The sequence below is a fragment of the Balaenoptera ricei genome, chromosome 20 (assembly GCF_028023285.1).
Source record: "Balaenoptera ricei isolate mBalRic1 chromosome 20, mBalRic1.hap2, whole genome shotgun sequence".
Taxonomy (NCBI): domain Eukaryota; kingdom Metazoa; phylum Chordata; class Mammalia; order Artiodactyla; family Balaenopteridae; genus Balaenoptera; species Balaenoptera ricei.
The window spans coordinates 18,159,267-18,187,061 of NC_082658.1; the positions used below are offsets into that span (position 1 = coordinate 18,159,267).

Below are 27,795 nucleotides of genomic sequence, written 5' to 3' on the forward strand. Positions count from 1 at the left end.
CTGGGCTAAGCAACTCTAGGCAGGCAGACACCATGTCTTTCTGATTCATCTCTGATTTCCAGCACCTGGCATGGTGCCTGGAACAGAATAAATGCCTGGTAAATAATTATGGAAGGAATGAATAAGTGAAAGAAGGAACTCTGCCCAGGTAGGTCATCTCAGTTGTGTACTTGAGTCACTGATGTCCCTGACCCACATGCGGGACTCTACATACATTCCTGTCAAACCCCATCTGTTGGATTTCAGCTCAACAATCCATGTAGGAACAACTTTTGAATCTCAGTTCTACCATCCAACAGATTTGCTCCCCCTCAAAGCTCTGTGTCATCAGCAAATCTTATCAGCATGCTTTATACATCTTCATCCAACTAGCGGGTGAAAAGACAGATCACACTGGAGCCAAGGACAAAATGCTGTGAGTCAGCACTACCAGTTAAAGAGCTATCTTGTACTAAGTGCTTACGGCCTGCCAGGTGCACATTCATCTCCTCACTTTCTTTACCTTATTTAATCCTCACAACAAATCCTGCGAGTGGGAACCATTATTACCTCCAGTTTACACACAGACAAGCAGTAGCTTAGACACTAGACTACATTTCCCAGCCTCCCTTGCAGGTAGAAGTGGCCATTCGACTGAGGTCTAGCGAATGGAATATGAGTGGAAGGGGTACATGCTGCTTCCAGACCTGGCCCCTAAAAACCTCCCATGTAAGCTCCTCCATGCTCACTTCCCCTTCCTGTTGGTTGAAAGACAATGACCCTGTGGATAATCTTGGAAGACACATATTGAAGATGGCAAAACCTCCATTAGCCTGGGTCCCTGAATGACTGCATGGAGGAAAGCCATTCTGCTAACCCACCAATACTGTTCCATGAGAAAGAAAGGTATATTGATTACTTTTGAACCATTATACAATTTGTTACAGCAGCTAACCTAACTAATTAATTAGCTACCCTAACTAAGCTACCCTAACAATGGGCTTTGGCATTAAAAAAAAACAAAAAGAGGCTCAGAGAGATTAAGTAACTTGTCCAAGGTCACTCAACTATTTTGTGGCAAAGCAGGATCTACTCCTGTCTGACTTCAGCCATTGGGTTCTGCTGCATCTCCCTCCCACACTGGACTAACATCACCCCACACCCACCCACTGTCCCACCCAGCCTTCACTCCGCCACACGCGAAAGAACAACTCTCTTTTGATGTGTGTGATACCTGACTGGCTCAGGGCGGGCCAGTTTTGTAAAACGGTCACTCCCAAACATCACTCTGCAGAGGAAGGGACCTTCATTTAAAAGAGCACTCAGGTAAGCCTTCAGGAGGAAATAACACTGCAACTCTCAGGCAGAAGGGACAAGGCCCCTCTTAGGCTCAATTAGCACCTCGATTTTCTGATCATACCATCTGCCAAAGTTTGGGGGCCCATAACCTGGGCAGGCTCTACAAGTGAGTCCAGACCATCCCAAGTCTAGACACTGGGATCAGAAAGTAGTGGGGCTTTCCAGACCCAGATTTAGTTCTAGAGGAGTTGAGAGGTGAGGGTCAGGACAGAACCAGCTATATAATTTGGGGGTCCCAAAGCAAAATGAAGATTTTGCCCCTAGTTTAGAAATTAAGAATTTCAAGATAGTGACAGCAGAGCATTAAACCAAGCATGGGCCTTCACAAGTGTGGGGCCCTGTGCGATTACACAGGTCACATGCTTACAAAGCTGGTCCTGGGTTGGGTCACATTATGCTCCGGAGGCCAAAAGGTCTCAGTCAGCAGAGGCTTTCCCTAAGGGCAACGTCTAAACAGAGCTCAAGTGCTTGGCTAGAAGGACAGGTGAGTGAGCCAAGCTGAGTGAAGCACTGAATCAGCCTTTACTTCCAGCAGGATGCCAGGGCAAAAGGAAGGGGCAGAGTGAAGCCGAGCAAGAGCAAGGGTACAGGGGCTGCAGCCAGAGCAGGGGTAAGAATGGGCCTGCTGGCTGACTTAATGCCAGGAGGCTATGGGAGCTGGGCAGGGACGTCCCCCTGGCCAAGCCAAAGCCACTGCAGCGCTGGTGTGCAGCCCAGGCCCCACTCAAAAAAAGGCAGGAACTCCTTTCGAAGTAGATGGAGAATCCTGCCGGAAGCATATATCAGCCCCCAAGCTCTCTCAACTGAGCAGTCTGAGCAATGGGTTTGATAACAGGGCAGCGGGTAGGGAGTCTGTGTACTCCTGGAGAACTGAGGCCCCCAGGAAGCTGCGGACAGAGACACTCATATGACAGGAGCATAAATACATCTTTTCATCCCTTCTGCCTCTGTACTTTTATATTTCCTTTTATTTTCCTTTAATGTCTCAGTAAAGTTCCTTTTGAAAATTCCAACCCCGCTCCTCTGTGCTGGATAAAAAGGGGCAAAAAGGGGACAGGAAAGTTGGGTAAATGGAATTCCCTGGGTAAGGGGGGATGGCAGCCATCAGTCTACTTGGAGATCTGACAAGAGTTGTCACTCAGCTGTCACACTAGGGGTGATGCAGTGGCTGCCACCAGCTTATTTCCAAGTGCGATGGCCCCTTATTTCATCTCAGCCACAAGGGGTCATGAGAATCTTTGCCCTGTGCATCACTGAAAAGCACATGTACTTATAGGCTGTGAGCCCAAGACTGAGGAGCAGGGACCCTTTTCAAGTAGCGCCTTGCAAGTGATACAGCCAATTATGACCTTGGTGAGAAAGCTGGGCCCCTCTGAGCAGCCTCCCCGGCTCCGAGTCGCTGACCAGTAGAATCCAAGTCCTCTCTGGAAAGAATTGCGAAAATCTTAATACTGGGCACAGGTGAGGAAGCTGAAGTGCAGAGAAGGGTAAAAACTGTCGTGATCGAACAGCCTCTCAGTGTTGGAGCTGGACCTCAGGCCCCTTGTGCCCTGTACCACCAAGAGGGAGACCAGATGGAGGAACAGGGCCTCTGTCTCAGACCCCAGGGACTGACCAGGGAAGGCGGCAGTGGGCTGGGTCTGCTCACTCAGTGGATGGACAGCGGCAGGCAGCTTCTCCCTTCAATGGTGCCAGACAATCGAATCTTGGCCAGACAGCCATTTGCTAAATTTGGATCAGAGGACTGTCTTCTGTTAACCCTTCCATGTCTAAGCATTTGGGGGTGGGGTGTTCTCTATTCCTGGAGCCCTGTTTCAGCTGCACTAGGACGGGAGGAGGGTTCTCCTTGGCTATACCTAGTCTCAGAGATCAGAGACTTGGAGTGGTGGCAACTGTGACTGGTCAGCACCAAGCTGACCAAGCTGGCCACACCTGAAAGCTCCACCTGAATACTCGAGGGTCAGCTTGCACGGGTCACAGGCCAGAATGAAAGCAGGCAGAGGGCAGAGTGATATCGGGCAGCTGGACGCACGAGAGTAAGGCTGCAGGCCACGGGGAAACCAGACTGTGGACCATTAGGAAGCAAGACCATAGCAAAAGCAGGCATCAAGCCAGAAAAAAAGAAAACAGGAATTGTGCCAGATGGTCAAAGGTTTGTGGGTCACAGAGAAATCAGGCCACAGAGGAGAAGGAAATCAGGCTTCAGAACGTCACCTGTGATTCAGAAGGAAGGGAGCTTCACCTCCCCGTGAAACCAGGTTGCCGGCCACCCAGGCCGCACCCCCAGCCCTCCCTCCAAAGCTGCGCCCAGCCTCACTTGAGCTGCTGGGTAATGAGCTCCTCGTCGTTGAGGTAGCGCAGCCGCTCCTCCTCCACTAGGGTGCGCTGCCGCTGCAGCGGGTCCTCCTGCCGCCGCGCCGCCTCCGACACGCGCATGCTCAGCTCCGCCTCCGTGCCCTTCAGCAGCGCGCGCAAAGACTCCAGGTTCTGCAGCTGCGGGACGCAGACGGACCGATGGACAGGGGCGGGAGGGAACGGAGGCGCGCAGCCGGGAGAGGGCTAGGAGGAGGCAGGCAGAGGAGAGCCCGACGCGGGGCAAGCTCCACGGAAGATACCAATGCTCGGCTGTGGCCGTGAGCAGCAGTGAAAGGGTGGGATGGTGGGGAGGCACAGGCCGAGGGCTTAGTTCTGCGGAAGAATAGAGGCAGGAGGAGAACGGCCTGGGATAGTGGAGGGAGGAGTGCCAAGTTGGGTCCTGCAGAAGGTGCAGCTGCATGGCCGTGGCGGTTAGCTGCAGCGAAGGGGTAAGATGGTGGGGGGCGGAGGACAATGTTTCGTCTGGGGAAATATAGAGGCAGGAGAACGGGGTAGCGGATATTTGGGGGGCAAGGGGTGGCCCTGCGTAGGGCCCTGCCCACCTTGCGGCTGCATGGCTATGGCTTCGATGAAGGACTCAAGCACTGGGGTTTGATAGAGCTTCGGTGGCTGGGCCGGGAAAACCGAGTTCTAAGGCCGAGTTGGGGCAAAGGTGGGGGTGGGCGAGATCTTACCCATTGCCCAGATGGCAACTCTCTGCCCCCTCTCCAGCCTGTCTCTACTCATTATTCTCACCTGACGGGCCCTGGGATACTCTCGAGGAGCGGGCACAGCGATGCCAGGCTCCTGACTGGTGGGACCATCTGCCAGGCGGGGCAGGCGCGGGAAGACTGTGCGGGCTCAGGAAGGGAGAGCTGAGGGGATCTGGGGGAAGGGCTTCCGCCCAAGGGAGGGGAGGGGGTAGAGAATGCGGGGCAGGAAGGGACAGGGACTGCCCTGAGGGATACTGACAGGAGAAGGGGGCTCAGTGAGGTGGATTGGGGCTTCCAGAGAGCGGTGAGGATTCAGGAAAGGGGCAAGAGGGCTCAGTGAGGGGGACCCGGGCGAGGGATGGGGGCGTGGTGAGGGAGTAGAGACTCAGCGAGGTGGCGAGAGTTCGAGGAGGGTTTCTGAGAGCAGCCCAGTGAGCGGCGGAGGGCCTCGGGATGGGGCAGACTCGCGGGAAGGAGTTTCGTGGGCGGGTTCTGGCGGGGCGGGGTTTTAGGGGGCGGGGTTTGAGGAAGCGGGGTACAGGGCGACGCCCCGGAGAGGGTGGTACCTGGAGCTTCCGCAATTGCTGAAGCTGGCTGCGCAGGTCATTGGTGCTGTTCTGCAGGCCACGCAGGTGTAGCTGCATCTGCAAACGGTTGATGGCAGTGGGCTGCCCCGCAGGCGTGCTGCTGGCCGAGGGCGGGGGAGGGCCGGACACTGGGGTGGCCCCGCTGCTCCGGCTGCCTGACCCGCAGGCTGCAGACAGGGACCACGAGGATGGGAGAAAGGGAAGAAATCGTGAGCCTGGGGTAAAGTCCTCCCCACTCCTGACCCCACACAGCAGCCACAGAGAGACGTGGCTCTGGCTCCCTGCCCCAACTAGTGGTCAGCCCTCTGTGAGGAGCAAAGCGCCGGAGCGAAGGCATCTTGGTCTAAGGTGACTACTCATTTATCCATTGAAGCCTGGTGATGTAGCCACTTTACAGATTAGGCATCTGAGGCTCAGAGAGGGCAAGAACCTGTGGGGGAGGGGAGAAGGGTCACTCACGTGCTGAGGGGGTGGCTGCTCCATTGGAGCCTTCGATCTTCTCACTGTGGCACAGGGGAAAGATGGCCATCAGGGGGTCCAGGCCCCAGACTGTCAAAGCTGGGTGAGACCTTAACATAAACTCCTCCAGTCCCCTGATCTCAGGACGGAGTCCCAGAGAAGGGAAGCGACTCACCCAGGGCAAAATGATGAGACACTGGCTGAGCTGAGCCCAGGGCTCCTGCTGCTCGCTTTCCCTCCCTCTCGCCCAACCACATGCCTTGGCAGTGGTGTTGGGAGAAGAACCTCACCTGGGGGTCTCTGGCTCCGAACCTCGCAGTAGGGCGCTCTGCACCAGGCCGGTGAGGCTGGCAATTTGCTTCTCCATGGCCTCCATGCGCTCCCTGGGGAAGACGGTGGCTTTGAGCAACCCCATCTCTGGGCATGGGGTCCCTCCTGCCCAGCGCCCCATTCCTAAGATTGATAATTAGAGGAAATACCATTCCCTCCCCAGCCACCAGCACACAGACAATTCAAAGGGTCCCACTGCCTAAGGATCCACAGCCTACCCCCAACAATGGAAAGGCCTTTCCCCATCTGACAGTCACCCCCTCCCTCTCCAGACTCATCTCTCATCACTGGCTCCCTAATGGGCCCCACCAGGCCACTCTGGGTCTCTGCACATGTATTCCCCCTGCCAGCATGCCCTCCTCCCTACCCTCTTCTCTGAAGCCATCCCAGAGCCCCCAACAGCCTTGAGGAGTACACCCTCCCAAGGGAAGAACAAGTATTTTTTGCTGTGTCTCCGTCACTAGGCAGGGCAGGAACCGTGTTTGCTCAGCTTGGCATAAACAGTGGCCAGTGCAGTGCCTGGCACACAGGCCACAAGAAAGCTGTGTGAATGGATCGTTTCTTCTCATCTCTTAGCAGTGCTGCTTGAGGGCAGAGGGGGGCAGCTCAGTGCCCTGGTTACTTCCTCCAGCCTTGCACCCTTAGCAGGGAGCTGAATGATGGGCAAGAGTTCCCCAGCTCGGAGGCTACTTAAAGAAATGTGCCTCTCTCCCCATCCCCACTTCTTACCAGCACCCCCTCCCCAGTGGACTTCAGCCGGCCCTGTGCTGGACAGCTCTCATGGCGGCACATTCTGTGTCTGAGCAGGAAAGGCACTAAATGAAGAGTTCTACTTCAGCCTCAGTTTTAGTTGGGGAAACTGAGGCTCAGGGACCGGATGCAAACCCAGGTCTCCAGGGTCCTTGTCTGGGGCCCTCTCGTCCAGCTCTCAGGCCTTGCAGACGAAACGTCTTTCCAGTGCCTTCCCTGCCACGGCCAAGATACTCTGGCGACCCCTCAAGGCTACTCCGGGTCTACAGGGATTCCCGGGTCTCAGAGTCCAGGACACAATCTGCCACGGACTCTGCCGTGCCCCCTCTCCCCACCCCACCCGCGCAGCCCCGGGCCTCGCCAGCGTCCCTCACCTGGTCTCCGTGTCCTTGGCTGGCACAGGCGGCCCGAACCCAACGAGCGGGCGCTCCCCAGGCCCGGGGAAGAGCTCGGGAGGGGGGGCTCCAGCCGTCGAGGAGCCCCCGGTGCTGCGGGTCTTGCCTCCGGGGCTCTCGGCGAAGACCGACGAGGAGCCTGAGTCCTTGCGGAAGGACTGGCGCACCGGCGAGCCGCGGCTGGGCGGCCCCGAGTAGGGGCTGTGCGGCGGCGGGGGGCCCCCGGGGGGCGCAGCCACGTCGGCCAGCTTCTGCGGCGACGAGGGCGGCAGGCGGAAGCCGTAGCCGTCGCCGTAGAGCGGGCCGCCTCCGGCCGCCGCCTTGTACAGCGAGTCCTCCAGGTCGGACTGCAGCGCGGCGGCCGAGTAGGTGCTGAGTGAGCGCACCGAGCCGCGCTTGTACAGGCCACCGGCGCCCGGGTAGGCGAATGGGTCGCCGGCGGCCGCGGCCAGGCTCAGGCGGCCCTCGTGGAGCAGCCCGTAGGGGTCGGCGTAGAGGCCCTCGCCCTTCACCAGCACCATGCCGCCCGCCTTGCCCGCCAGGTCCTCATCCGGCTTCACGTCGCGCCGCTCCAGGATGGCGCTGGGGCTCGGGCTAACGCCCGGGGCGGCGGGGGCGCTTCCCAGCCGCTCGGCCGCGTGGTGCACGGGGCTGCCGGCGTAGGAGGGCGGGCGCCCCCCGGCGTACGAGAGGCGCGAGCGCGACGGCGAGCCCGAAGGCAACCCCGACGGCAACCCCGACGGTAGCCCCGGCGGCGGCGAACCGGAGGCCAGGTGCGGCGCCGGCGACAGGTTGTTGAGGCGCCGCGTGGGCGACGACTCCCGCGACGCATACACCATCTCTCTCTGTGCAGAAGACAGCCCCCGAACCCCACAGGGCTGGTCACAAAGGGGGATCCCTTGCTTCTTACTTGAGGAGCCAGCAGCTCCCCCCTGACGCTTAGGAAGTCCCTTCTGTTCTCTGCCTTCCCACCCGCCTGCTGCATCTTGGGCCCCTTTCCCTTCAGGGCTCCCAGCACGGAGGAAGAAGTGGTGGAGGGAGAGGCACCAGAGGAGCGACCCCAGCCCACCCTATGGTGGGGGATGGGAAGCGAAAAGGTGAGGGGTGGTTCCTGAGAGAGGTCTCCTAGTATATTTAGAGGCGGGTTCGAGAAATCTGATCGGACAGGAGGGGAAAGTGGCAGGTGAGGGGAAGGACTCCTCCCTGACTCCACAATTAAGGGAGGCCACCCTCTGCTTCAGCCTCCACATTCCCTTCTCCAGAGCTGTCCCTGGTGACAAGTGACTAGACTCTGTGCTCCTGGACCCCATCTGCCCAGCCTCCCCAATGCCCTGGGCCTCCCCAGCCATACCCGGAGGTCCCCGTTGGTGAGGTGTGAGCCAGGGAAAGCGGCGTACAGTGGCTCCTTCCTATAGATCTTGATAATACTGCGGTCCTGGATGTCCCTGGGGGAGGGAGGGGTGCAGAGGGTCACCATCCCCCAGCCCTGTGATGAGGAGGGGAAGCTACTCCAGGCACACGGAAGAGGGGTGGCCAAGAAGGGCCACGAGCCCCAAGCCCTTCCTAACTCCTTGCTCAGTGGATCTCGTGCCTCGGGCTGCCTGCCACCAACACACACACACTCAGCAGCTTCCACCCCGTACACCTTCTCGGCCTCACGAGCCATTTTCAGGTTAGCTCAAGCCAAGGCCAATCAGCAGGGGTGGATGATTTAAAGGGAGGGAGTGGGGCCGGGATGACCGAAGAAGGGGGCGGGCCGGTAGGGCTCCGGGAGGAGAGGGGAAGGGCTGAGGTTAGGTCAGGAGGCGGCTGGGGAATGACCTGCGGCGTCGAACCCCCCTCAGAGGAGGAGTCTGGGGAGGCCCACCCCATCCCCCCCCCGGGGCCACGCCCACCGGACGTCCTCCAACTCGTAGAAGACGTTGCGAGCCTCGTCCTTGATGAGGATGGCTGTGTTGGGCGACTTCAGCATGCCCATGGTGAGCTTCTGCGGGAACATGTGCGCGATGAGTGCGTGCAGCGTGTCCAGGCTGCTGACCTCGTGCGTGATGTGCACGCGCCGAGTCTCCTCCCCGAACTGCAGGAACAGCACCCCTGCGAAGGAGACGCCGCCCTCGCTGTCAGGGCGGCTATCACCACCACGCCGGCGGCCCGGGGAGCCTTGGGGAGCCGCGCTGGTCCCGCAGAGGCAGGGTCTGAGGCCGGATGCCGCCCCGGAGTGCAGGTGCACCCAGGCACTCCTCATGCTGCCGGCCCCTTAAGGCACCTCCTCGACCCCAGGCAGGTTGGAGTCTGGACGAGGAAATGGAATTGGGGGCAGGAGCAGGTGGGGCAGAAACCGAGAGTGAGTGGTTGCTGAGGGGGAGAGAGGTGAGAAGGGAGGGGATGAAGGAAAGGGGGGCTGCTGAAGGGGGTGAGAGAGAAGCCTAAGGGAGAGAGGAGGCTTGGAGAGAGAGGGACAGGGCAGGGGCTGCTGAGGGAGAGAGAAGTGAGGGAAGAGAGAAGTGGAGGAAAGTTGGGAAGGGAGCCGCAGAGGAGGGATAGGCCTTGTGGGGAGGAGATTGCTGGGGGTAGGGGGGGGGAAGATGGGTATGGGGGAAGGGAGCCAGAGGCTTACTAGAAAGATGGTTGAGGAGAGAGGGAGTGATGAAGGGGATGGAGAGGGCTCCAGGGTGAGCAGAGCAGAGGGAGGAGCCAGTAGCCTGGAGGGAAGATGGGCAGCAGTACCTGGTGAGCGCAGCTTGGTCTGGCTGGTTGAGCGGGAGAGGGGCAGGCTCTGTCGGAAGCGGTTCATCCTACTGAAGCCCAGGGGCAGCTCCGCCTCCGACATGGTCTCCAGTGACTCAGCCGAGGCGTATGACAGCTTGGCCGCCTGGTCTGCCAGCCCAGGCTGGGCTCCCTGAGTGTGGCGCGAGCTGCGGGTCTGCAGGGGCAGGGCGGGGCAAGAGGAACCAGGAATGACCCCTTCTCTCTGCCCACTGCCCCCATCCAGGCTCAGGGAGCCCCAGCCAGCCAGCCAGCCAGCCAGCGACACACACACACACACACACACACACACACACACACACACACACGGGAGGGTCTCCTGGATTCCAGACTCGCTGTGTGGCTGCAGGAGAGTCCCCCAACCTCTTGGGGCCTTGGCCTCCCCAGGACACCCAGCAGGTAAGCAGTGGGCAAAGGACTCAGGCACCCTGGGAAGCCAGACAAGAAACCATCTGAGCGGGAGCCATGGGCACGCCTGCTATTTTAAGCTTCCAAAGAACAACAACACAAATTTGTCACCGAGGTGAGCAGCAGAATCGTTGAGCAAATTGGGGCATTAGTTCCAGACATTAATTAAGCGGCGGATGCGCGAGCGATGAACTTATCCTTCGTGGAGTTCAGAGGGTTGGGGTGGGGGCGGGAAGCAGGGAGAAAGCAGAGAGCTGGGGACCCCAGGATCCCAGCTCTGGGAGGTATGGGCCCTCACAGAGCTGGGAACAATGTCCTGGACTTAGAGTGACTGGGAGAACCACCCCAAACCTCCCAAAGCCAAGTGGACCCCAGTTTCACACAGACTACCTGCCTAGTACATGCAGTGCACATGCTCAGCCCACACGAGCACATGGCATAAGTGCCAGGCCTCAGCCCCTCCCTGCATGGCACATGCTGCCACACAGCCAACCTGCCTGGCTAGCCTCCCAGAAAAGCCTCCTCCAGTACCAACATAGCAGCCCCTTGCCCTGAAGCCACAGCTGAGGGTGATATCTGGCTGGAGCTAGGGAAGGGTGTCACCCAGTGACCATTCCCTGCCCCAGGGACAGCTTGATTACTCTCTCCTTGGGAGAGGGGACACCCTGATTTCAATTGCATATCAAGAGCCTACTTTTGGCTGAAAGCTGGGGCTGTCACTCAGGGCCACAGCTCCTGTCAGTCTGCCCCAGCCCCTCCCCTCAAACCTGGTTGCTGTCAGAAACCCATCTATTTAAGGGAGAAAGATACTGAATCAGATCTACATCATTCCCTGTTATGTAACATTATATATATATTAGATGTATCACACATATACATGTTATCAAGAAAAAAATCATGTTGCCCAATTGTATTTTTCTATAAAATAAATTGCCTATCTTCAACAGCAACAAATCATTCAAAACCATTAACATTGGTTATCTTGGGGTTGAGACAGAGCATTCCCTTTCTACTTTATACATTTCTCTGCCGGGTGAACTTTGCACAATCAGAATGTATCATTTTTATCATTTTTTAAAAAACAGTAAAAGTATCTCTAAAAAGGAATTATTTATTCTCCTCCTCAGCTCCCTCCATCCCCAAGTCCTGATTAACCCCTAATTAATCTCCATCTTCATATTAACTCAATTTAATGTTTTAGTCGGATTAGCACTCTCGAAAAGAGAGAGCATCTTCCTCTGATGGACAGTGTGCCCAGCTGTCCCCAAAGTGTCCTCAAGGGCTTGGAGATAGAGCAGGTCAGATTTGGGGACATTAGCGGGCATCCAGCCTCAAGCACAATGCCTTGACCAGCGGGTGGGCATGGTTCTGGGGAGGAGGGAGGCAGCGTAGCAACTGGAACCACTGGGGGGATGCCTGTGCCCAGACTTTGGACCCTGCAGCTCAGTTCTAGGCTGATCACCAGTGCCGGCCTACGCCCTTCTCTCTTCCCAGTGTGGGGAACCAGGCCTGGTCTGGTGGTCATGAGGTTGCCAGGCAACTGGAAGGTCAGTGGTTGCCAGGCTAGTATGGATGAGGGGCTACAGAATTCAGGCAAAATGAGGCAGCTAGCAGGGATGAAGAGTAGGGGGTGGCCACAGTGCCTGGGGGGCACAAGTCAGTTACCAATAAGAAGATGGAACAGGGGCCAGAATGAAGGAGGGGCAGGGATCCTAGGGACTGAGAAGGCAGCCCAGGGAACCCTGCGAGAAGAGATGCCCACATTCCCTGCCCCACCAGTTCCTGTTTCCATCCTGGCCTCCTGGGCACCTTTCCATTCTCACAGCCTTTGTAGAAAACCCTCTTGAGAAGAGAGAAAGCCCATTAGCATGTCTCTCCAGCCCTGGGCTGGGACAACAGAGCAGAAAAAAAGTGAGACATCCAGAAGGACTTCCTGACTAGAGGGAGATGGCAAGAGAACAAAACAGTAATTTAAGCGGAGCTCTCCAAAGATAGGAAAGGGCTTCCCAAAGATCGGAAGCAGTGAGCACCAGTCCCTGGAGATGCTCCAGTGAGGAACCGATGACTCCTGGTCAGAGATCAGGCAGACGGAACCCTGAGTGGGGCAGTCAGACTAGGATCTGAGATTTCCAAAAGCTGTCCACAGGCTAGGACAGAATCACTTGGGAGCTTTTAAAAACACTCTTTCCAGTGCCCCACATTCACTAAATCTGAATCTCTGGGGCTTGAAGCCTGGGGTTCAAGGTTTTTGACAAGTTCCCAAGGTGATTCTGAGCTGGGAATCAAGTCAGTATCCAGGATGCTAGTAGCTTATGAGGTAAGGCTCACCATGAGCCAGGCACTGTGCTTAGGACATGCAGTCTCGTGTTTCTTCTACCTTTACAACAACTCTATGATGTAGATACTGTTCCATTTTATGGAGGAGAAACCAAGGCTCAGAGAATTATGCAACTTGCCCCAGGTCACCCAGCTAGTTAGTAGCAGACTGGAATTCACCACCAGACAGCCTGGCCCTTGGCCCTGTGCATTGAACCACTACGCTCTACTGCTTCGTCCAAAAAGGCTATATGCCTGATGCCACGACTCTACAATTCCGTGATTCTCTGATTCAAGGACTTTTCTCTGGGAGGATGCATGCAAACAAGACGCTTGGAGCAAGATGACACTGAGGGAGTCTGGAATGTATACTTCCCACCCCCTGTCATGATGCCCAGGATTTGAGGGACCGGAGACTCCAGGACGCAAGCAGCAGTCTAACTCAGTTCGGTTCTGAGTCTGGTGCCAGAGAAGAGGAGGTCCAGGAGCGTGCTCCCTCGGGGGTCAGCAGGATGCCCTTGGAGGGGACAGACATCTCTCCAGCTGTGGATGGTCCAAACTCTCCAGAGGAGGCAGGAAGGCACCATCCCTGAGCCCAGCCCTCCACTTGGGCAAAGGGTTTGGAGGTGTAAGTCTGTGGGTCTCTTGCCTGGCACTGACCAGCTCCCCATAGTGGAAAGTAAGAAAGGGATGAGGGGCCCATTATAGTCACAGGGCCTCCCTGGAAGATGAAGTCTGAGTTCAGGGAACAAGGCCCTCAATAAGATCATGAGGTCCACTTCCCTCCCCTGGAGCCAGCAGTGCCTCCAGGCTGGGGAAAATGCCTCTCTCATTCCCAAACGCTCTTTACATCCTGGGGAAGCCTGAGCATCCCCAGCCCAGATCCCCAGCAGGGGTGGCACAAACTCCCACGCTGGATCCACAAGCCCCTGGCAGGCGAACCCAGGCTCTCTCAAAGCAGCAGACCCAGCCTGCAGTCCCAAGGCCCACCACCCACACCAGACGGTCCCTTGCAGATGCACAACCTTGTGCAAAGCATGTGCAGGGAGGGGCAGGGGCGGGAGAGCACATGCGGTTGTCACGGACGCAGAAGCACCACACACTGACCTTGAAACTCCAGTAGTTTGGCTGCTGATGGAAATAAGAGAAGAGATGGTTATGCGGGGGCGCTGGGAGGACAGAGTAGGGCCAGGGGCAGGTTAGAGACCCTTGGCGCTCAGCACTCAGCCCTGGCACGTGGGCCCTCCACCCTCCCAGGAACAGGAAGGAAGCCATGCCTGGTACATCCCATTCTCTACGGAAGCCCGGCATGGCCCTGAGCGGGCTCCAGGCCTGCTGCTGGGGGAGGGGAGAACCATCATTCCAGACGTTTATAAGCCACGTAACTGTCCTCAGAGAGTTACAGGCAGGAAAAGACGCAGATGACCATGATACAGGGGACACGTGAGACACTGGCAGAGCTGAATCGGAGCTGCAGGGTCAGAGAAATGGCATCTGGTTGTGGCCGGCCAGGGAAAACTTCCCGGAAGAGGTGGCATTTTTGGTGAGTCTTTAAAAAATGAACATTTTTGGTGGGTCTTTAAAAAATGAGCAGCTGGAGGTTGGGAGGAAGGGCCTGCTGAGCAGAGGGCCTGGGGAGGCATGTGCAGGGTGTGTTGGGGGAACAGTTCAGTTTGGCTGGGGCGCAGGGCCTGGGAAAGTAGCAGGTTAGGCTGCGAAGAAGGCCCTGGGGCCAGAGGAGCGCCCTTAAATGCCAAGCGAAAGAATTGAGACTTAACTGGGTGGACAAGCAGAAAGCATTTGCGTGAAACTGAGTGGGATGGGACTGGACCCCAGGAGGGCTGATGGGGCAAGGAGTGGAAGAGGGAGGCAGGGGGCCGAGCCCAGGGCAGGGAGGCCTGTGTAACATGATGCACCTGGGTTACAGGGGAAGTGGACAGATGCCCGTCACCCCACAGCACTGGGCAATGGATGGGGAGCCATGGACAGCAAGGGAGTGTCGGCAACGTTCTGTGGTTGAACAGATGAGAGGGGAGGGCTCCTTGCTCCCCTAGAATGGGGGCCTCAGGTTCCTCCTCATTAACAATAACCTACAGTCACCCTGCCTTCCCTGGAGACCAGAAGGCCCCTCCAGATGGCTAAGGACAAGGGAGGAGTGACCCGGAGGCCGGACTGGTTCTTGGCAAAGCTGAGGGCACCCTGCTGACCGGTGCCAGCCTCAGCAGGAAGACAGAGGCAGCAGATGGCCTGGCCCTGGGGTGCCTGGCACCAGCAGACAAGATTCCCTAGGCCTCAGAGCCACTGGCAGAGGAGAGTGACACCAAGGGTCCCTGATGGGGGGAGGACACCATGGCAGGGTGTCCTGTGCCGCCTGAATACTTTAGTGGCAGAAAGGAGTTGGAGAGGGGCCCTACTGGGATGGAGGCTTCGGATCTTTAGGGTGGGGTGATGCCAGGCTAGGGCTAGGATGAAGAGGTTTACTCACCAGGACCATCCCCTCTGGGCCACAGTCCCCACCTCTCCCCCCAGCATTTGCTCCAAGAGATGCAAAAAATAGTCACATGCCAGGCAGAGGAAGGGGACAGCAAAGTCTGTGACCTAGCCAGTGCCTGGAACTACCCATGGACACATGCCACCCCGTGGGTGTCAGGGGATGCCCACAGATGCTGAGGGGAGGGGAGGTGGGGGACTGGAGTATCAGGCTGTAGCCACAGCTGCCTGTGGCCTTGGGGAGGGGAAGGAGAGCAGAGGGAGTGGACATGTGATGGCAGGGGGTGGGGGGCAGGGCAGGCAGAGCCAGGCAGAGGGCAGGGGAAGGTTTATGATGAGAGTCATGTCTGCAGCCCCAGTGGTGATGGACGGCTCTGCAGAGAAGGCCGCCGTCCCTCATCCACCATCACCATCACACCGTGTACACACAGGCCACCCACAGCGCCCTGCAACGACAGGCCCCACACGGAGAGCGGCGTACAGACGCGCAGACATCCTCCAATAATGACATGGCCACAAGCACACCCAGAGCAACAAAGACATGCCCACGAAGGGACACAAACACTTGGAGAAAAGCCCTCCATGGTCAGAAACAACCCCAGAAACAGAAACTCAGAGATAGAGCTATTCATACGTGGACCAACCCCATTCATACAAAACATGCACCCCGGACCCGCCCAGGACACTGACCTGCTCACACACACTCCCACAAGCAGAATCAGAGAGGCCACCCCGGCCCCTAGGGAGTCACAGAAACAGAGACATGATGGATACCCATTCACACATATGTACACACATACACGCACACCAACTGCAGAGACACACAAAGCAGCACACACACGTACAAAGAGAAAGTCTCATCCCTCCTTCCCCCCACTAGCCAGGTCATGGTGCCTCTGGCCACCTCGGTCACTGTACCATGCCTGTGATGTCCCAGACATCACGTGGCAGGTAGGTGAACACCTGATTCAAAAGAAGCAGAAGATGCCCCACCTCCACCCCTGCCCCAAATGTCAACACATTGGACTCAGTATGTGCAGACAGCTGGGGCCCACCTCATGTCTCTGGGAGGGGGACAGGGATGGGGCCTGGTTACAGCCACACTAGCTATGCCCTCAACCTGGGCCTGCCTCAGGCAACGCTGGGCACATCCATGGGGCAGCCAGACCTGGAAAGGAGGGATCAGTAGCTGGGGCCAGAGGAGAGGGCTGGGTGGCATCAGTGCCACAGAACAGGCCAGCCAAGCCCCACTAGAGGGTAAAGATGGAAGAGATGCTGTTTTTGTGCTTGGTGAACTTGGAGTGAGGCTGAGATCAGAGTCCTGGGACTTTGGGCGCTGGCTGGTCGAGTACACAGAATCCTGCCCCTCCGTCACCTCGGAAAGTGGGAAGGATGATCCTCCTTCATGCTGGCCCCACCAGGAGTGAGACACAGAGTCTCCTGGCAACTCAGTGTCCTTGGAGGGGAAAAACCATAGTAGGGAGAGGTCCTTGGGGATGCCGTCTATCCCCCGTCTCTGTCTCTTTCCAGGGTGTTAAACCCATGGGACAGCCTTGGGTGACTGAGAGCAGAGGGTTCCTCTGTTTGCTAAGGTGGGACTCTCCTCCTCCCATCTCCAGCACCCTTTACTCCTCACCCTCTTCCTGGTTGTCTGTTCCTCCCGCCCTGCTCCACACAGTGCCTGGTATAGAGTAGGCTCTCAACAAATATTTGGTCATGAATGAGTGTCAAGAAAACAGGACCAGCCACAAGTGGAAGGGGGTATCTCTGCATACTCTAGTCTGGCACCACTTTCCATCTCCTGGCACCCAGTAGAGCTCAGCCTTCCATGTCTTTTCCCTGGGAATCTCCCAGCACCAGAAACCCCCGGAAGGAGGGCAGAGGGCAGGAAGGGCCCAAGAGAGGTCTGGCTCCCCAACCCAAGTGAAAACCTCCAGTATTAGGGCAAAGCTGTCTCCCTCCCCCATACTCAGAGAGGGGTGTCTCACCTTCCCGGAGGACAGTGAGACAGTGAAAAAAAGAAAGGGCTGAGTAGGAGAGACCCTTTGGGGTAATCACTTGTAGGGAAGAATCTTACAGGAGCTGGGGCAAAATGAGAGGTGTTCTAGGAGGATAAGATGGAAGCCAACCCATCCACTCTGTAGGGACCAGGCTTTCAGAAATGCGAGAAGGGGAGCTTCCTGGAGACCCAAGGAAGCAGCGCCAGGGGGTCCTCAAACTCCCTGTTGAGAAGAGGAAACAGCTTCTTCCCTCTGGGGGCTAAGGAGTTAACTCCCTCCCTCCTCCACCCTAGGCGCCCTTGGTGGGGTTCTTCCCTCCCCCCTGCAGCTGGTCCTTTCTCCCACACACAGTGCGCTGGGAGGGCGGGGCCGTGTCCCCTGGGAGCCTTAGCCCAGCCAGCTGAGGTCTCTCCCCTCCCCTGGGCAAACGTCCTCTGTAGGCTAGGTGAGTGCGTGACCCCTCCCTGACCTCGAGCCCCGACGACGAGGACGCATCCTTTGGAGACCGAGGGCAACCTATGGGTCGCACCCTCGCTCTAGTCCCCTGGCTGTGCGTGCACCGGCGCACACACCCACCTTTCAACTCCTGTGAACACGCGTCCACGTAAACATTCGCCTCCCCCCTCCCTTGTCCCCGCCAGGCTGGGGCTCCTTAACGCCCCCCGAGGGCGCCAGCCTCCCACCGCGACGCACGTGCACTACTCCCGGCCCTCTCCCCTGTGTGCCCGTCGACACGGTCACCTCCTACCCCTTCCCAATGCAGAGTGTGTGTGTTGGGGAGGGGGGGTGCTGCGGGACCCGCGCTGAGCGGGGGACAAGGGCGCACCCCGGAAAGGTCATGACTTTCTGAGGCTGGGGGAGGGGGAGCCAGCCGCATTTCGGGGTGGGGGCCGGTCCCCTGCGGAAGGCTGAGAACGAGATGGGGGAGGGGAGGGGGCGTTTCTCAGGGATCCGGAACCGCAACGGCCTGCGAGCCCCCCACCCCCAGACCGCCCCTCGGAGTCGTGGGAAGGGCCCCCCCATCTCCGTGCCGCCGCCCCGCGGAACCCGAGGCGGCTACCCCGGCCCCCGCAGCCGCTCCCCCTTACCTGCGGCCACAGGTGTATACGCGGGGTTCTCAGCCCCAGGTCGCGCGTCGGGCGGGGGAGGGAGGGCAGCCCCCTACTCCCACCCGCCCGGGCTCTCCCCTCCCCCGGCTGCCTCCGCAGCCCCCGCAGCCGCCGCCGCCGGTGCCCTTTGCTGCAATGAGAGAGGCGCCGCCGCCGCCGCCGAGCCGGCCCGGGCCCCGGTCGCCCCGGTAACCGCGACTCCACCTGGCGCGGCACGGCGCGCCGCCGTGCACATCCTCTCTCTGGCCCCCTCCCCGGCGCGGCCCCGCCGGCGCAGTCCCGCCAAGGAACGGCGGAGGCTGGTGGCTGCGTCGCCGCGGTCACCCGATACGCCGGCCCGCCGCCCGGGACTCGGGTTGCAGCAGGAGGGAGGGAGGTTAGACAGCCTAGTGGAAGTGGGGGAAGGGCCGTGGCTTGGAGTCTGGCCTCCGGTCCCCTCTCAGGGTCTTCTTTAGGCCCCAACCCCCAACGGTCTGGCCTAGGTTGTGTGTGTGTCGGGGGGAAGGAGAGTGGCCTGCCTCCCGACCCGCCACTCTCTGAGCTTACAGTCTCTCCCTACCGGGGTCTCTCTCGGCTGTGCACCGTTTCAGTTCTAGCTCTCCCATGACTCAATTCCCAGCCAAGTCTGGGAGGCCTAGGATGCCTAAATTTCCTCCGTGGCCTCTGATCCTGCTCTGCTGTGTGACTCTGGCATTTGCTGAACGTCTCTGGTCCTGCACTTTACAAAAAGGAGCCTCGTACCCAGCCGTGGGGAATGGGAAGTGTGATAAGCACTAAGTATAAAGTGATGACAAGATCCTGGGCACAGCCACTTTTCTCTGTACTTCAAAGCCCTGGGGTGAAGGTCCCTTCAAGCTCTCCTCTTTCCTCCATCAGAGTAGATTCCAGATGTGGACAGGCCTGGGACCCCATAACCTGGGGCATCAGAGCTCACCAAGTCCAGCCTCACTTCCCTCCATCACCCCAACTCAAGACGCTCCATCCGCTCTATCCAGGGAGCGCACCGTCCTCTGCCTCTCACCATCCCTGTCCTAGCCCCACTTTGACCTCCACCGCACATGTGGCCACTCGAGATGAGTCCATGCCACTTGCCATCTAGCCTTGGGCGCAGACACATCTCTGTTCCCTAAGTTCAGTCAGTACAGGGCCAAGAGCTGGGAAAGGAAGTGGGGCTGGGTGCCCTGTGAGTGATGCCAACCATGCCGATCTCTTGCTAGACTTGAGTTACAGGCGGCTAACAGTACCGTGCTCTGAAGCCTTGTTTTTTCCTAGGCTGTCACGTTTTTCCTTCTCCTAATTCTTCTTGAAAAAGTCAAGGCTTGCTGCCCCTCTCCAGGGGGAGCAGGGTATGCAAGGAAGAGAAGATGGCACCCATGCGACTCATTGGATTCTCTGCCACTACACCTCCTCTGCCACCCTCAAGTCAAGGCCCCCTCAGGGCTGCCCCTGACCTGCTGTAACTCTGACTCCCTGGCCCCTCCTCCCCTCTGGGGCTTCAGATGACTGCTTTTCTCCCACAGCAATTTCCAGGCCTGAGCTGGGAGCCTGAGCCCTTAGGATCCTGTACCAGGGTGCCCCTGTCCCATCTTCCCATCAGGGAAACTGAGGCAATATGAAGAATCAGGAAATCAGTTCAGAACAAATGGCTAGAGGCCAAGGTCCTCTTCACATTTTGAAACTAAGCAGTGGACATAGCAAGAAGTGTGGGAGAGAGATATCATGAAGAACTTCCTGCTGGTGAGACATCAGGGGAAGGTTGGGTCTGCTCAGAGATGGAGGATAGGGTGGGGATAGAGGAACGAGATGATCCACAGTGGGGGTGGGAATTGGGTACAGGACACAAGAGATTCCTGAAAACCAGTGGGGTGAGGGGAGAGGTACCCCTGTTTAAGGAGAGACTAACCTGACTATTCCCCCTCAAAAAAATTCCCTCCCCAAAGCCAAACTTTGGCACAGGTTTGGGGAGGTAGCGGTAGGAATTAGCCTATCACGGGGAGAGTACAGGGCATAGGAGTCTCCTGAAAATGCGGGCTCCTACATAAGAGAAAGGGATGCAAAATTAAAATCCTGGATATCCCCCCTCCAAAAAATATCCTCCCCAAAGCCCAAGTCTGCCATGGGTTTGGGGGGTGGGGGGGAGGCGGGTGACTCACCTGGGCCGGCTGGCCAGCCCCGGAGGGGGCGGAGTCGCCATGGAGGTGGGAGCAGAGGGAGCTGAGGAGGCACACGGGGTCCACGGTCCAGCCGCCAACCTGTGTGTGCGAAGCGGGGGACACCCCATTAGGGGGAGCGGGCAGGAGCCGCTGGGGGACTGTGACGGGGCGGGGAGGGCATTCCTGGGGCAAGTCTGGCACAGAGCTCACCCCACAGGGGGACCCTGCGACACTGGCTAGTCCCTTACGAGGCTGGGTCTCTATGCAGGGCCCTGGGCCTGTTGCCGGGTCTTTCTCTCCAGTCAGGCTGGGGGCTCTTTGAGCCCAGGGCAAGGCCTTCCCCAACGGATACTCCTGAAGTCCTTGTCTTCAATTCTTGACTGCCTCTCTGGACACTCTGCAAGGGGGCTGCCCCTCGCCTGTCCCTTCTTCCAGCTCTTCACTCCCCCCTCGCTGAAGCTGTCACCTCCTACCCCACAGACTCGGGAACCATTCCGCAGGGGGCCTCACCCCAGTGTGCCTCTGTCCTGACAGCACCGCTTTCCTCCCCGCCATCTCACGGAGGTGACTTTCTTCTCCCACACCACACCTAAGGCTCGAAACCCATCCCCTCCTGATTCCTCCAGGCCCTCAGCAACCTCAAAGTCATCCGTCTCTCATTAGGTCACCCCACTAACGTACTGAGCCAGCGCTAGGCTTAGGCACCGAGCGTTCAATGTAAGTGAAACAGCCGTAGATCCTACCCACTTACTCCCCAAGGCAGGGAATGAATGAGTGAATGAATAAAGGAATGAATTTGTGAGTGAGTGGCCGTGCTTTGATTCATTTACTGAGCACCTACTCTGTGCCAGTGAATGTGCCAGACACATAGGAGGCCCTCAAACATGCCCACGTGCTCTCTTACAGGCCTGCTGCCCCTTGAGGCCGCCATCCCGGCTGTCTTCATGTTTTTCTGGCCAAACCTCCCCAGACAGATCTGCAGCCCAGGGGTCCTGTTCCCTCACCACCTCCAACCTCCTCAACCCCTGACACTGGCCGTTACCTCACCACAGCACGAGAAAGGAGCTCTTGATACCCTCCAGACCCACAGATCCTGGCCGGTCCCAATGGCTGTTTCTCTCTCCCATCCCTCCAGACTTTAGAAGTGCAGGGGGCCCTCCTGCTGGGCCTTTATCCTCTTCCTCAGGGATGCAGGACATTTCTGGTGCCCCCCCACAGCTGTCAAGGGCCCTCTCCCTTCTCAGACTCCATTCTGCCTTGGTGACCAGGCTTACCCTGGGTCCCACTACCATTTCTGCCCATATCGTGCCTAACCTCCCTTCTGAAGCTGTGGTCCCTTCAGAGTCTTGAGTTGTATATTCAGTGCCTAACAGACTTCTGCAGGAAACCCCTACCCCCTCCTCAAACTCATCTCCCCTATTCCTGTCCCCCACTCCCCGAAACATTTCCCTCCCATCCCTCTTATTTCCCCCCAAGGCACCAACATGTCCCTGTCACCCAGGTTTTTCTGTCTTTGCCTCCTGGATCCAGGCAGCAAACAAGCCTTGTTCATCTTCCCTCCAACCCCACCCCCACCCCATCACTTTCCCTTCATCATCCCTGACACACTCTCTTCCTCCTCTCCTTTCCCTGCCGCCAGCCACTCCCTCTTGTCCCCTCCTATTCACCATCCAGAAACAGCCACGGCCCCCCTAGTCACCACCATCTGGCCCCCACACCTCTCACTGCCTCCCACCCCGAGCCCTCTGCATCAGCCAGTTGGACCTCTATGCCAGTCCTCAAACCAACACAGACCTATGCTCACCTCCCATCTCCCTACCTCCCAAAACAGCGTTCTCCCCCTCTATGACTATTCAGACCCTTTCCATCCTTCTAAGCCTAGTTTAGGTACCTCCTCCTCCAGGAAGCCTTCCCTGACCAGGCCGATCCACCTGATCTCCCCTACTCCAAACCCTCTTCCAACTGACTGTGCCCCTTATACTTAAGTTTAACCATCCTTTCACCCCATCTAGATCACAAAGGTCCCTGTCCCCTCCCCCTAAGCCAGAGCACAGAGAAGGAATCCACTGAGAGGGACCCCTGAAGGGGAGGGCCAGATCTCCTTCTGCAACTCTCCCTTATTTTAGTTGGAACTCTGCTCCCGGGAGGACTCCGGAGCTGAGAAAAGGTAAAGGCTGGACAAAACTGGAGGTGACATCAGGGGCAGATAAGGTACCAGAAATGCACCGATGTGTCCTTGTTCCCTACAGTGAGGATGGGGATGGGCACACTCTCCCCCCTCCCCAGCCACACCCAGCAGTACTTGGAAAGGGGGACAGAGCCAGACAGGTGCGAGAGCAGGGACGGATACCCCAAGGCTTGATTGAAAGGATGCTGATGGGATGAACCACCCTCCCCTCAGCCCTTTCTCCCAGAGTGGACAATGCCTGGGTCTCAACAGCCAACGTGCTGCAGCTGTCAAGGCCCCTACCAAGGTGGGACTGTAAGTAGAAGGCCAATCCCAAGAAAGAACTTTCCTACGAACAAGAAGGGCATACTTGGATGCAGAGATGCATCCAGGAACCCAAGGATCTGGGAGAGCTTTACAAAGGAAGCTTCGCACCCCATAAAGAAGGAGACAGGTCCTGGACCAGAGGCAGGAGCCCTAACTCCCGTCTAAGCCCTACTGATGACAGGAGAGAAAGCAAGGCACAGAGAGAGGAGTCCTCTAGCTCAAAGTCACACAGCGAGTCTTGGGGGGAAGGAACGGGGTGGGGGAGGAGGTAAAAGGCCCCAGGAATTCTGGGCTCTGTTCTTGCAGGGCTGGGGCACATGAGACCCAGGCTTCTGAAGTTCCCAAGGCCTGACCTTCCCTTAGGGGCCATATCACAGAGGTGCCGACCCCAAGGTCTCAACTCCACCGCTGGATGGACCCTCAGACTCAGAACACTCAGTCCACGACGAGGCTGTCCCCCTCCCTCCCCACCACGCTCTTGTCTCTCCAAGACAGCCTTCCTCTGCTCAGTCCAACAGCCTGATTAGAGGCTGGGCTCTCTCTGTCCAGTCCCATGCTCCAAATTCCAGGGCTGCAGGCAGAGGTCTGGGTGCTGAGCCCCCACCCCCTTCCTCCCCAGGCTCCAGAAAAGGCCATAAACAGCAACAGGGCATCCGCTTTCCCTCCCCAGACGCCTCTCAGAATCAGGATGAGCCTGGGGACAGGGGAGCACAAGTCACACCCCCTCCCCAGCCCGGCCCCGCTCACCTGCTCCCGCATCCTGTCCTGCTGACTCCGCAGGGCTAGGGCGTGCTGGGGGTACTTGCTCTTCAGGTGGTCCATGAAGGCATCGCGCTTGCGGTCAGCATCGGCCTTCTGGAGCCCGCTGAGCGCCTCCAGGCTCTGCGCCGCGATCACCGTGTGCCGCCGCTCCGACGTGTGCACCAGCCCCACGTTGGAGAAGCGCCGGCCCCCGCTGCCCCCGCCCCCGCCCCCGCCCCCCAGGGTCCGGTACTCCCGAGGGTACTCGGCATCGTCTGCAGAGAGCATGGGGGGGCTGCTCCGCTCCGGATCTGCAAGGGGGGGAGAGGGGGGACGGCAGGGTCACCGTGTGCCCGGCCTGGGACTGCCCATCTCCCACTGGGATCACTGCGAGGAGAGGTTGGCCTAAGGGGGGGGGGGGCGGCACGAGGCACCTGGGGTGAGGCAGGGGCTGCCTGCCCCCCACTAGGAACAGAAGAGGCAGAAGGGGTGGCTCCCAGGAGCGTGGGGAGCGAGGGCAGTGCCCAGCTTCCTGCCCTCTGCCGGTGGGTTTGGAGGGTAAGGACGGTGGCTGAGGTGCTCTCCTTTGAGGCCAAGGAGGGCTTGGAAGCAGGGGTCCTGGACACCCCTCTAGCTGCACAGCCCCTTCCTCCTTCCTTATGCTGGGCTGAACAGGGGAGGGAAGGGGAGTCTCCTTTTAGACGCTTCCTGAAAGCTGTGGAAAGGAGCCTGCACCGTCTTTCTTTCAAGAGCATCTTCTAAGGAGTGGGGCAGGGGCTAGCTTCCTCCCTCAGACTAGCATGTCAGGACACACTTGTCTTTAGGCTGCGGGCTGGCTTGGAAAAGGGTCAGGACTAGGAAACGGGGGAAATGAGGGCAAAGATCACACCCGGGATTCCCAAGAAGATGGAGGTCCAGGGCCTGGGACATGGGAGCCCCTTTCCCTTCCCTCCCCAGAGACAGACAGACAGACAGACAGACAGGAGAGGCCGGGCACAGAGAGGACAGTGAGAGATGGACTGGGAACAAACTCAAAGAAAGCAGACAGAACAGCTCAAGCTTTCCCCCCCGGGACCCTCCCCTCCTCCCTCTCTTTCTTCAGGCTCCCTTCCCAAAACACACACAAACAAGTTCAAGACCTATAAGGGACGCACAGGGGACAAAGTACAGTACGGAAGCAAAAAAAAGAGAAGGCCGGGGGTTGAGGTCTCCATGCAGAACTCTGAAGCCCATCCCCACATGCCCATCAGCCTTGAGCCCTTGGCCTCCCCAGGCCCAGCTCTGCTGTCTCCTACCCTCCAGCCTCAACGCTGACCTTCCCAAAGCCCAGCAGGGACAGCGGTTACAGAGCGTCACCCACACCAGGGGTGGGAGGAATTGCTGGGGCTTACCTGAGTCATATTCCTGGTCGTAAAACAGATTTGCCCTCCCTCATCTCCAGAAGTCACCCCCCTTGAGAGACAAACTTGGTCTCCCCAGCATAGCCCCAGCCTCACAATCCACTAGCCTCAAAGCAGCACCCCTAAGTGTAGCCTAGCTCTGGGGGGCATCAAGCACTGTAGCGGACACAGGCACCCTGATACAGGGGCTAACTCACAGGGCCGACTGGGGCAAAAGAGGAGGGGCTGAGGATTCTGTGACCCAGCCACGTTCCATCCAGCCCAGCCCCCGTCAGCCCCCTCCCTCCACACATCCACTGTTCGTCAGGCCCACTGCCAGGCCTCAGTCGCCTCCCGTCCACCACAGGAGGAAAGAGGAGTTTCAGCCACGTTCTAGGAAAAGCCACCCCTCGCCCAGCCCAACACACTCACACACCCCTCCCTGGGCTATGGCAGAGGCATGTCGATCTCGGGGACTGACCCCTCGATGACCCAGCACCGCCCACCAAAGCCAAGGGAAGAATGGCTTCCGTGGACACAGAGCTCCAAAGCTTCCAAGGGCCTGACTGATTGCCGCTACCACAGCCTTCAAACCTCCTGTGTGTGTGTGGGGGGAGAGGGGGCGTATTACTGTGGCCCCATTTCAGAGATGGGGCCACCCAGGTCAGAGAAGGCCAGTGACACACCCAAAGCCACAGTCAGTGGTAGAGGCCAGATTGGACCCCAACATTTATTAGGTTTGCCTCACCCCCTCCCACCACACCTTCCTGGCCAGACGACAATTGTTTATTGATGGAAAAATGGTACCACCTCCTTGTTTGCCTGCTGTCTCCTCATGCTGGCGCTGAGTCTGGGGTCCCTCCCTCCTCCCTCCCGCAGGCAACTGTCCCTCTCACCACAGTCACAACCCTCTGTTGTGCTCCCCAAAGTGAGGTCCAGATACCCAAGAGATGACTGGGGGAGGAATATTGTTTCATAGTTTAATAGTTATACCTTTATTTTCAAGGATTAAAAAAAAAAACCAAGAAGGCCCAACTACTGATTTCATGGGTACTGTTCCTTGGGATGGTAGTGAGATAAGGTTTCCTTTAAAGTAAATTTATTAAGTTCAAAGTGAGTTAACATATTTAGTTAAGACAGTGAGAAGGTTCCCTGGTAGGGAGGAAATTCCTGAAGCTGGCCCCCGACTGAGGCTGGGAACCCTGGGGCCATCTCGTTGGGGACCTAGTCCTTGCCCTTGAGGAGCTGGTGGTGACCCACGGTGGCCAGTGAATATGGCCGAAAGGGACTGACCTGATCATCGTCCAGAAGAAGAAGAGTTGGAATAGGGGTTGCTCTGGGCACAGGAGAAATAGCCCCAACCGGAGTCAGGGGGCTGCCTCCCATGACCCTTAAACTCTCTCTTCCACCACCTGCTGGAGGTCTGCAACCTCATGGGGCACAACTGAGCAGGAGGAGACCCTCCCTGGCCGAGTGCCCTGGACACTCCGTAGTCCTCCCTTTGCCTAGGCTGGGGCAGACTCTGCCCAAGGCCTGGCTGCTGGAAGCCCAGCTCTAGAGCCCAGCATGAGCCCCGCCTGAGCCAGAGGGCCCTCCCCAGTGCCAGCCAGGCTCGCCGTGCCTCCTAGGGCTCTGGACACATACAGGTGCACTGGGAAAGGTCTCCAATTCACATCTGCCCTCCTGCCCTTCCACCCTCCTGGACCCAGAAGAGATGCTCATGCCCACTGGCACCCTCCATGCCAGCACTTCCTTCCCTGGCTCCTGGGGCGGGGTGCGGCGGAGCCTCAGTGCATCCGGAGTGGGGCAAGCAGTATGCCAGCCTGAGAGAAGCAGGCCCTGTGGGGAGGTCTGGGGTCACCCAGGCTCTCCCAGGTCGATTAAAGGGGCGAGGCAGGTCTGGCAGGGAGGGGTCCCGGCTGCTAGAGTGGGCAGCGGGGAGGCGGAGGCTCCAGACACTGGATGACTACAGCCCCATAAATCTCACAAAGGTGGGCAGCAGCGGTGGGGAGAGAGCTGCTGAGCAGGCCCGAGCAGAGAGTGAAGCGAGGCCCAACTCCTCCCTGCCTCCTCCAAGTCGGGGCTCACCCCTCAGGTGCCTGGGCACGGGCAGAGGGTGGGGTCATGGGTGAGGCAGGAGCTGGATTCTAGGGGGTGGCAGAGAGACAGGAGGGGGTAGGAGAGACAATCGGCTATCTCTGAGGGGAGGTGGGGCTTTGATTTGAAAAGCTTTAGAATCTGTTTAAGAACCTTCAAGATCTTTGGCTTTGTTTAACAGAGAAACTAGGCTCAGGGAGAGAGGTGAGTTTCCTGCGTTGCCTGCGTAACCCATGAGTCCTAGCTCCCTGCTCTGTGCAGATTTCTCTCCTCTCTGGGGCCCCAGTGGACTGGGACAGCTGGCCTGGGATTCTGGGTTGGGGGGCCCATCCTGTTGCCCTTGGGAGCAAGAGGCCCTTGGGGGCTCTGAGGGCTCAGGCATGAATTTATCTGAGCCAGCCCTGGGCACTTGAAGTCAGAACATTGGGAGAAAAAAAACACAGGCCACAGACACCCTGGGTTTAGAGTCAGCTCCTTCCCTGAGGGGCCCCGGGTTCACCATTCCTTTAGTTACCCATTCGATCAACAAGCCTCTTCCCTCTTGGAGCCTGAGGGTACTAATCTGTAAAATGGGGACGTCCACCTCTAAACCCTGCTTCTGGGCATTGGGTGAGAAGCTGGCAAGATAATGAGGAGAAAGCACACTGCTTTGAATGAAAGACACGCCTGGCACACGGGCTGTCGTGACAGCAGGACAGCCTTCCCATTACTCCTGCTCCTGCTCCAGCCACCACTAAGGTCTTGAGTGACCCTGACCCTCCCCAGACCGAGCAGCCCAGTGAGAAGCCCAGGAGATCGATTACAGTCTAGCAAGCAGTAGGCTCTGGGTAGCAGTGGTCCTGAGCAGATCGATGTTTGCTGTTTACCAGTAAGGGGCTGGTGAGGGGTGGGGGTCTTGTGGGGGGTGGGGGATGG

General features: G+C 58.2%; 1 protein-coding gene across 6 annotated transcripts in view; it reads right to left on the minus strand.

Moving 5' to 3' along the window:
* Positions 1-27,795, minus strand: part of SRCIN1 (SRC kinase signaling inhibitor 1) — a 68,088-nt gene that overhangs the window by 18,631 nt on the left and 21,662 nt on the right. For all 6 annotated transcript variants that reach the window (XR_009499598.1, XR_009499597.1, XM_059907677.1 and 3 more), the window contains exons 3-13: positions 23,411-23,715; positions 20,170-20,268; positions 13,525-13,548; positions 9,655-9,850; positions 8,823-9,021; positions 8,279-8,372; positions 6,907-7,772; positions 5,743-5,835; positions 5,453-5,496; positions 4,973-5,160; positions 3,656-3,831 (exon numbers count right to left, since the gene is read on the minus strand). Coding sequence is in view for 4 of the 6 variants with exons in the window: in XM_059907677.1 (XP_059763660.1) it covers positions 3,656-3,831; positions 4,973-5,160; positions 5,453-5,496; positions 5,743-5,835; positions 6,907-7,772; positions 8,279-8,372; positions 8,823-9,021; positions 9,655-9,850; positions 13,525-13,548; positions 20,170-20,268; positions 23,411-23,715 (2,284 nt within the window). In the remaining 2 variants the exon portion in view is untranslated. The remainder of the gene's footprint in view (positions 1-3,655; positions 3,832-4,972; positions 5,161-5,452; positions 5,497-5,742; positions 5,836-6,906; positions 7,773-8,278; positions 8,373-8,822; positions 9,022-9,654; positions 9,851-13,524; positions 13,549-20,169; positions 20,269-23,410; positions 23,716-27,795) is intronic.